General features: G+C 32.0%; 1 protein-coding gene across 2 annotated transcripts; it reads left to right on the forward strand.

Moving 5' to 3' along the window:
* Positions 1–3,544: 3,544 nt before the first annotated feature.
* On the forward strand, positions 3,545–9,619 carry LOC101246691 (protein YLS7). 2 transcript variants are annotated; one of them, XM_010319166.4, is made up of 4 exons: positions 3,545–3,970; positions 4,155–4,983; positions 6,043–6,317; positions 8,548–9,619. In XM_010319166.4, exons 2-4 carry the CDS (start codon positions 4,398–4,400, stop codon positions 9,355–9,357), a joined length of 1,671 nt encoding a protein of 556 aa, XP_010317468.1. In that variant the 5' UTR covers positions 3,545–3,970; positions 4,155–4,397; the 3' UTR covers positions 9,358–9,619. The 2 variants fall into 2 exon arrangements, with proteins under 2 accessions (XP_010317468.1, XP_004234160.1); XM_004234112.5 differs by having other exon boundaries at positions 3,558–3,970; positions 4,146–4,983.
* Positions 9,620–9,692: the final 73 nt, after the last annotated feature.

Genomic DNA, 9,692 nt, shown 5'->3' on the forward strand with positions numbered 1-9,692 from the left:
GGGCCGAACTCACACTGATACGCAGCCATAAATGGGCCTAACGTAGCCCATATGTGTTCTTAGTTTTTATATATGGGAAAATTTCATATATCGCAAACTTAATTGATGAAATAACATTAGATTGGTATAGTTTACATAATTACATTCTATGGATATAGTTTAGGTATTTAGGTATGTTTAATTTTGTATATAACGTTATTTATTTATTATTTATACAATTTTTTTTATAAAAAAATGGATTTTAGCTGAAGCGTTAAATAAGGTAACAATAAATTTATATAATGTCATAATTTAAGGTAAACGTTCAAAATTAATATTTTATTCAAAAAAAAAAAAGAATTATACAGTAATTGAAAGACAAAAATAACTTGTTTTTGCGCACGAACGAAGCATCAGTTTAACAATTTTTTTCTTGATATATTCAAAGACAAATAATGTTTCATTAGAGGAAACTCCATGTTACTAATTGCAATAATTATACAATTTTCTCTTATATTTACAAAGTTGGATGTATGTGCGGTTCTTTGTGTGTTGAAACTTGTATATGTCCACAACGTAATTGTATTACGATATTCTGGAGTGTTTCAGAAAAAACTGGTTTGAATATCTATCGTAAACTATAGTTTTTGTATTCTAATATTTATAAACAATTTATTGCACTAATGTCAATGAGCAAATGTATATTAATTTTTTGTATACGAAGGTCGTATGACAAAATTGTATAGATCTATGAAATTTGAGTCTTGTCTTTAATTTCGTTACCCGTAATATAGTTGTGTAGGATAAGTTTTTTGATTTCTAATATTCATATACAAATATTGTAGTAATGTATATGTTGAGATGTATATAAGTGTATTACATAAAAAGTCGTAGGAGACAATTGTATACATTTTTAAATGCAGATCAGTGTAAATGTAATTTTGTTATTATTGATTATTGATTGTATAAAAATGTTGTATCAATTGTATATATGTTATTTGTGCATGATTTGAAATAAAGTTTTGATTAAAAAATCTTCAGATAATGTCTTCATTGGCTATTTTGGTTATGCATTCTGAAAAATAGGACGATACAAATAGTTACATTGATTATATGATAGAGTGTATAATGTTTAAGGAATAAGCAATGTTTTTTGAGTTTTATACAACAATTGCCACACAGATTGATGTTGATATGAATAATAAGATATTGAAGATTAAGTATGTGATATAATTGCATTTTTGTATAATAACAAAAAAATGTATACATAAATTATATTTGTAATTGTAATTCTTTTGTATATATATACAAACTATATTTTTTGTGTATTAACATGTGTACATGAATATGGTACTTGTATATAACTACTAAAATATACAAATTATAATGTACAATTATAAATTACGCATATTCCTATAACTTAATACAATTGATTTTTGTATATATATACAAAAACTAATAAATATTTTTTTTAAGGATGTTTATCTAAGAATAAAATTAATAATATATAAATATTTATTATTCTACTTACAAACCAAACGATATACAACATTAACCAAGTTATTTATACACAAGGTCAAGCTTATATAATAACCAAACGGTTCCTAATAATTCAATAATTTACTATATTTTTCATTGAACTCAATATATTTATAAATATACTTACTACCAAAAAAAATATATTATAATGAGATTATTTTATGTTCAAACGAGCTGGAATCTTTTCCTTTTTAAAATATCACTAACTTGGAATAGTAAATTTTCATTTTTTAAATTATAATATAAAACTTTTAATAAATGTATTTTAAATATTATCCCACAATGTTATTTTAAATTAAATATTATAATAGACAATATGGTCTACAGTCTAGACAATATATGGTTGGCAAATTGACTTTACTAATTTCTAATATTATTATATTATATTCTTTTTATAATCATGATAACGGTGCAAGTGAACATTATAATATTGTTGCCATTATAGATATCTATTCTCCGTTCTATTTTAATTTGTCACTTAACTTTTTCATATTCATTAATAACTATTAATATAAGGTATAACTTATAAAATAATTCTAATTTGTAAAAACAATTGATATTTTTTCTTTAATATTATGGGTATATTTTAAAATAATAATCAATTTTAGAGCCTATTTAAATTAGCTTAAAGTTGATTCGTTTTTAAAAGTGTTTGATAAAGTTAGAAATAAGTTAAATAAATTTAAATGATTTTTAAAAAGTTAAAAATTAAAAATATATCTCCTCTTACTTTTTATTATTTAATTGTTATTTTTAAAAATCAATCTAAACGGGCGCTTAGCCTTAAATTTCTAATGTGACAATATTTTGAGATAATTTCTTAAAATTAAAGTGAGAGTTAGTTGTTACTTTGTGGATAGGTATCTGTTTTTGTCGGCGGAGAGATATGTCTATTCGTTTTTTATTATTTTATTATCCATACGTTTGCATTATTTCATTTTTTCAAAATGTATTAAAATAGAAAACAATTCGTAACATAATAAATTTACTATTTTATTTTTATTAATTATGAAATGTTTGAATTAAAACTTTAATATTTTCAAAAAGTTTCATTTTTTTAAAGTAATTAATTGAGAATATAATAAATAAATATTTTCTTAAATTTATCAAAATAAACAACGAATTAGAAATAACTAAAAAAAAAAAAGCAAATAATTAAGGATCGAGACTATTATAAATATAATTGAAAACAACACTTCTTTAAATATTTTAACGACATATTGATTTATTTTTCGAAACATATTTTAAACTATAAGTTGTTCATCTAGCTAAAAGGCAATTTTGAGAAGGGAAAAAAAAACATAACAAATTATAAAATTGATTGATTTTTATATAGCTATTCACTTCTTTATTCAAAAAAATATTTTCTTTATTCGTTCAAAAGACAAATAAAAAAATATTATTTTCAAGATATTTAAAACATAAATGAGATAATATATTATTTTTTTCATTATTCTTAAAAGACATTCATTTATAGGTACCAAATTCACAACATACATGCATAATTTCCTTTTGTATGAAAAAGAAACAAATTCAACGAACAAGAATAATATTCCTTTCTTCTTCGTGATACCAACATTTATAGAAAGAAAAAAAGAGAACATGAAACACAATAACTTATTTCAATACTAAAATAATCATTTCTTATTACGTGTAAACTTAATTATTAAAAAAAAAAGAAAAATATACAAACGCCTTTTCAAAGCTCGAAACTTTATAAACACACTTATATTATATATTGATTCTATTAGCTCTTTGAATTTATTAAGTAATTTTCTATCCATTTTCGACCTACATGACACTAACTTGAAAATAAAAGTTAATTAATATTGGCCCACAAAATGATGGCACGTAGGTCAAAAAGAGATAGAAAATTATTAACAAAATAAGTTCAGGAATAGTAAAATAAGACTTTAGTATAGTATAAATATATTTTTGAAATTTCGAACATAGATTGAGGAGTACTTATACATTATTCCAAAAAAAAATGCAATTTATAATGTTGCGTATTTAAGTTAATTTTGACGGTGACACGTGACACAGAAATAATCACATGCTCAACAGTACCCCACCTGTATCCAACCTTGACGATTGTTAATTAGGTTTCCTTAATTAATTACAAATTTCAAATTAATATTTGGTTCATGTGTATGAGAGCCGCATTAATCAATTTTATTCATCCAGATCTTGTAAAGTTTTGATATTTTTTTTTTTGTAATCCCCATAATCAATTATTATACTACTGGTACTAATTTTTGCATCGCCAGATCCGATATTATTCTTCTGACGTTGCTTTCATTTTACACCAAAAAGAAAAAAAAAACTTTGACTGTAAGCAGAGCTCGCCGGCGATTTGTTTGTGAGTTTCCGGTGTATTTTGAAGATTCATTTGTGGGTTTGCTTTCATCAGCTTTGAATTTTATGAAATGGGTTGATTTTGGTTTTCCTGAAGGTTAGTTCTTTGGTTCTGAATGGGTTCATTTTTGATAAATCGGATAAAATTAGGGAGTGTTTTTAGGATTTTTGTTTTTCTAGTTTGATATTGCTTATCCATATATAAGTGTTGTTGCTTGTTATATAGGGTTATTCAATTTTTTGATTTTTTTGCTTATGCTTAGAATTTTCAGTTTTTGCAGGTTATCTGTGTAGTTGGTGTTCAGGAAGTGATTTGTTTTTCTTAGCTTTAGTTGGCCGTAGTTCTCTAAAGGTGGTTATTCTGGTATTGAGAGCTTCAACATTCTCAAAATTGGATAAAGATTCTTTTTTTTTGTAGTTTCTTTTGGTTTTGGGGATTGTGGTTTTGAAGCCATATCCTAGTGACATTAGTTGTTCTAGAAAACCCCATGTTGTTCTAGAGATTGCTAGACATTTGAGAAGCTATGTCTTCTTTTTCACCTAAAGATCCTTCCGTGCTGTCCTATCCAAAGTCACTATTGTCTATTGTAACTACAGTAGGAGGTCTTGCTGTGTTTTTGATTCTTGCTTCCTCATTTCTGGTTTCTCAGCCTATTGGGGCTGCAGTCCATGAGTATTTTTATGGTGTTCATCAGTTGACAAGGCCTAATTTATTAGATGGGGATAGGGTAAAATTTGCTGATCCTCGTCGTGATAATGTTGGTATTAATGGTACACCTAACTTTAATTTGACGGCGAAGGAAAACAATGAAAAAGGACTTAAGGATGAAAAGGACCAGACTTACAAGTCTCAAGACGAAAAGAAAGAGCTAGATTCTAAGGGGGAACTAGTTGAAAATTCTACCCAAATACCTGTTTTGTCAGAATCCAATCATTCTGTGGTTCAACCACATCCTGTATCAAAGCAAGAAGACAAGAAGAGTAACAATGTTAGTTCGCAGAAGGAAAGCAAGAATGAAGGGACTCTTCCATCTTCTGATACCCATTCAGAGGACGTAAAATCTTCATCTACTGGACCCAATAGCGTAAATCAGGCTAAGCTAGATCCAGGTTCAACTTTCATCCCTTGTTTTGTTTTATTTGTATCTTGCTAGACTCTGCACAGTAGCATATCTTCATTGTTTTACTAGATGATGAGCTCTTTTTTTTTTCTTGTTTATCAAAGTAAGTAGTTATTTTTTTAAAAAATTTTTGAATTGCTTTTTAGTTCTTCTTGTTATTCATATTAATCGTTCATGAAATCAATACTGACGAATTGAAAATGAAAAATCGTGTGTATGCAAACGAACAAATGCAGGATAGCTTGAACACAAACTAAGTTAATGGATGTTGATGTTTAATGGTGATCATATTCCCGGGATGTAATTGCAGTATCTTAAGTGAGATGGATAATTTGCTGCACACTACATCAAAATGCTTGTCTTTAGTTTCCATCTTGCTGAAATCTCATTCTAACTACCTGTTAAGCAAATCTATTAGCTGAATTTCACCATAGATAGTACAAATGACAAGTTTTGTGCAAGCTACTTGTTAAAGAATGACAAAAGTCTTATATCGGTGGTTAATGAGATGAGTGGACTTCTTGTAAGGCTTGGATAATCCTTGTTCTTCTGAGCTAGCTTTTGAGGTGTGATTTGGCCTAAGACCTAATTTCGCATGGTATCAGAGCAGGGCCGTTTCACCCGATGTTGGGCCCCCAAAATTAAAATTGCCCATGCACCAGATGCTAAGCACTGGGCGCGAGGTGGGGTGTTAAAGAATGACAAAAGTCCCACAACGGTGGTTAATGAGATGGGTGGACTCCTTATAAGGCTTGGACAATCCTCCTCAAACTTTTGGGGTATGAGTTAGACCTAAGATCTAATTTACATTACTTGTTTCTATACTTCGTTAGAGATGTTCCAGTTATATGCCGAAAAATATGGTCCTTGGGTATTTTTTGAGACAATATGAGTTGTTGAAAGACTCGAGATTTGTTTACTCTAATGAAGTTGTTTCATAGTTGTATTTGGCTTCAACTTCTTTGCTCACTGCAAGTTAACTTAGTTGCTAAACCAAATTCTTTATGATGCTGTTCTGAAACTCTCAACATCCTTGATAATGTTGCAGAATGTGATCTATATCATGGAAAATGGATTTCTGATCCGTCCGGACCATTGTACAGAAATGACTCCTGTCCTGTCCTGACACAGATGCAGAACTGTCAAGGAAATGGAAGGCCTGATAAGGATTATGAGAACTGGCGATGGAAACCAGCTCAGTGTGAACTGCCACGATTTGATCCAAAGAAGTTTTTGGAACTAATGAGAGGAAAGACTTTAGCATTCATTGGTGACTCAGTTGCTCGCAACCAGATGGAGTCTATGCTGTGTATCCTTTGGCAGGTACCTTTACGCTCCTCAAAATGTACAGTAGTTTGGCAGCGAAAGCAAGGGTTTTGCCTTCTAGGTCGAGCTCGTCACACTGGGCTTGCCTAGTGTGGGTAACCTCCCCTGTGTGGGTTGTGAGCTATTGCGTAGAAGCAGAAGTTTTACCTTGTGTGCATCCAAAGGGTAGTGGGTGCTGTCATAAAAAAATGTACAGTAGTTTGGCAATTCTGGAGTGTGACTTGGATTAGCTATCTAGCAACCTTGAATCCTGATCTCTTTGCTACTTTCTGCAGCATTTGCTTTGACTTTGTCTTTGTCTTGTCTTTTAATTTTCAGTATCTTGAAATGTGAATGACACCTGAATAGGGACACAAGGGCACACACTTTGAAAGTGAAAATTACATTAGTTGAAAAATGTAGAACAGCATTGATATTGTTATATAATATATGTGTCAAAGTTCTCAGCTCCTGAAACAAGGTTAGGTTCTAGTCTCATTTCCCTATTTTTACTCCAAAAAGTTCCCCCCTATAGGATGAGCAGTACAACTAATGTACTGAGTTTTTTGTAGTATACAATTAAGAGAGCCTCAGACCTGATATTCTCAACACTGTAGTTTAGTAATTATCAACAAAAACACATGAACTTGCTTTTATGCCATGAACATTGGTGCTGGTAAATACTTGATCAGTTCAGTGGCATAAGCTGGTATACATGTGAGCAGCTTTTACGCCATGAACATCTTTGCTGGCAGATACCTGATCAGTTCAGTGGGCGTAACCTGGACATTGAATAATTGTAAATTATTTCTCTTTTCTCAATTTGGGTTCTTCTACCTATCTTTTAGAACCTGTAAAGATTTATTTGGCTTATACTTAAGTGTAGCTTCATATATGTTAAAAGTTCGCAACTCCTGTTACAAGTTAGGTTGTAGTCATATTTCCCTATTTTTTACTCCAAAAGTTTTTCCTATAGGATGAGCAGTACAACTATAATGTACGAGTTTTGTTTTATACTATTAGGAGAGTCATAACCTCGATTTTCAACTCTGTCGTTTAGTATGTATCAACAAATGCTTGTGAGCTTGCTTTTATTCCTTGAACATCGGCATTGATAGAAAATTGATCAGTTCAGCATTATAAGCTAGCATGAGTTATTGTAATTTCTTTCTCCTTTTCAATTTGGGTTCTCCTACTTATTGTTTGGAACCTGCAACGTTTTATATGGTTCATAGATGAGTGTAGGTTGGATACAATCTGTATTTACCTTCACCTTGGGATTGAGTCGCAGGTATTAAAAAGTGGAACCTGCTTTTGGTTCATGACATTTAGTATGATGTTTGCAACAAGGACTACATAGACTTTCCATTTTTACCTGTTGCCGAACATTTATGTGAATATAAGCACAAATAGGTACAGAAGGGTAGCAAATTCAATAATACGGCTATCAGTTATAGTTTCCGGCTTTCCGCCCTAATAGAGCCTGGAGAAAAAATAAACATTGAAGTTAAAAGAAAAGGTTAGTTGTTGGTGGCAAATAATGAATGAGATGGTCAAAGGAGGTCGTAATGGGAAGTTGGATGAAGAGATTGACAAGGTGGATATGGAGCAGATAGGGCGACGTGCCTTTTAAGAATTTCGGTCTCGCTAGGTCGTATATGTCAACCATGAACAATAGATGCGCTCTGCTATGTATTCACCATTCATTTGTGCTCGATAGATGCTTTCTGCTATCTATTTACCCTTCATTTCTGGAAATAACTTTATTCTTGGTGAATCATTGATGTTGCTCTTTTAAATTATATGATCCTCTTGGTCAAGTGCTAGCTTATTTGACGTTTCAACCACTAAAAACTGATCAGTAATGAGTTATAGTGCCTTGTGAACTGTGAAGTGTTCCAGAATTGTCTCATATCTGCCTTTTCCCTGTATCTTGTTTCTCCTTTTCTTCTTTAAGAAGCTGATGACCGCATCTCGTTTATCCTAACTCGGCTGTTCGTTATTTTACATTTGGAATCTGTGCTGTGAAGCCCTCGTAGATGTTTATTATCTATGAAGTCCTTTTAAATGTTTATTATCCATGATTCCCTTCTAAATATTTACTATCACTGAAGCCCTTGGAATTTCAAATTGAATTATAGAACTTCATACATGTTTTGTCCCTCTTCCAGTGTACATTTGTCAAAAGCCAGGTGGTTCATTGTGCCTCATCATCTAATTTTTGTGTCTTGTTATTCCCTTTTGGCAGTATGAGGTTCCGAAAAATCGTGGAAACAGAAGAATGCAGCGGTACTATTTCAGATCCACATCTACTATGATTGTTCGCATTTGGTCTTCATGGCTTGTCAACCAAACATCTGGGCCTCTTGATTTCGCTCCAGCAGGTGTAGTTAAGCTCCACCTTGATGTTCCTGATGATGGGTTCATGCAATACATCCCCCAGTTTGATGTCGTTGTGCTCTCCTCCGGCCACTGGTTTGCAAAGCAATCTGTTTATGTTCTGAATAATGAGATTGTTGGAGGACAATTGTGGTGGCCAGACAAGTCTAGAAAGATGAAGGTCAATAATGTTGAAGCTTTTGGAATCTCTGTTGAAACCATCCTGACTGCCATGGCAAAACATCCGAATTTCAGTGGTGTCACCATTGTCCGTTCCTTTTCACCTGATCATTACGAGGGCGGAGCATGGAACACGGGAGGATCATGTACTGGAAAAGTGAAGCCTGCAGAGGATGGTGAGCTGGCTGAAAATGGCTTCACAAACATAATGCACGAAAAGCAATTCTCGGGTTACACTCGTGCAATCAAGAAGAAAAACAACAAGTCCGCGTTACTATTTATGGATATCACAGGAGTCTTTGCATATCGCCATGATGGACATCCTGGTCCTTACAGAAGCCCCGACCCAAACAAAATCACAAAACGAGGTCCTGATGGTAAACCCCCTCCACAAGACTGCTTGCATTGGTGCATGCCAGGTCCTGTTGATACATGGAATGAGCTGGTATTTGATCTTGTAAGGAGAGAATTCGAGAGAAGACAGAGCAATGCTTCATGAGAAAGATCATCGTTGCGATAACCCATTTTCGTGCTTCTACAGCACAGCTACCGGAAGAACATTTATCTCTCTGGAAAAAAGGAGTTCAGCTTGTAGTTACTTTAGATCTCTTATTGTAGCTGGTGTTGTAATCTATGTTTAGATATTCACATTCCACAGTAAGATAAAAAGTATATGAATTTGATTTTCTCAGGTCTCAAGTATGTGCAGGATGATTATAACTACTTATATATATATACATACGTTTCCTTTTGCAATAAAATCCCACCTCTCCTACCATCTTATTTTCCCCTTGCCCATAAAGGTTTTGGGTTTGAGTTTTCTAAACAAGCATT

This window comes from Solanum lycopersicum, chromosome 3, assembly GCF_036512215.1.
Source record: "Solanum lycopersicum chromosome 3, SLM_r2.1".
Classification (NCBI taxonomy): domain Eukaryota; kingdom Viridiplantae; phylum Streptophyta; class Magnoliopsida; order Solanales; family Solanaceae; genus Solanum; species Solanum lycopersicum.

Coding starts and splice junctions, on each gene's coding strand:
- LOC101246691 (XM_010319166.4), top strand. CDS start 4,398: ATGTCTTCTTTTTCACCTAAAGATCCTTCCGTGCTGTCCTATCCAAAG. Junction 4,984..6,042: donor TCAGGCTAAGCTAGATCCAG/GTTCAACTTTCA, acceptor ATAATGTTGCAG/AATGTGATCTATATCATGGA. Junction 6,318..8,547: donor TGCTGTGTATCCTTTGGCAG/GTACCTTTACGC, acceptor CCCTTTTGGCAG/TATGAGGTTCCGAAAAATCG.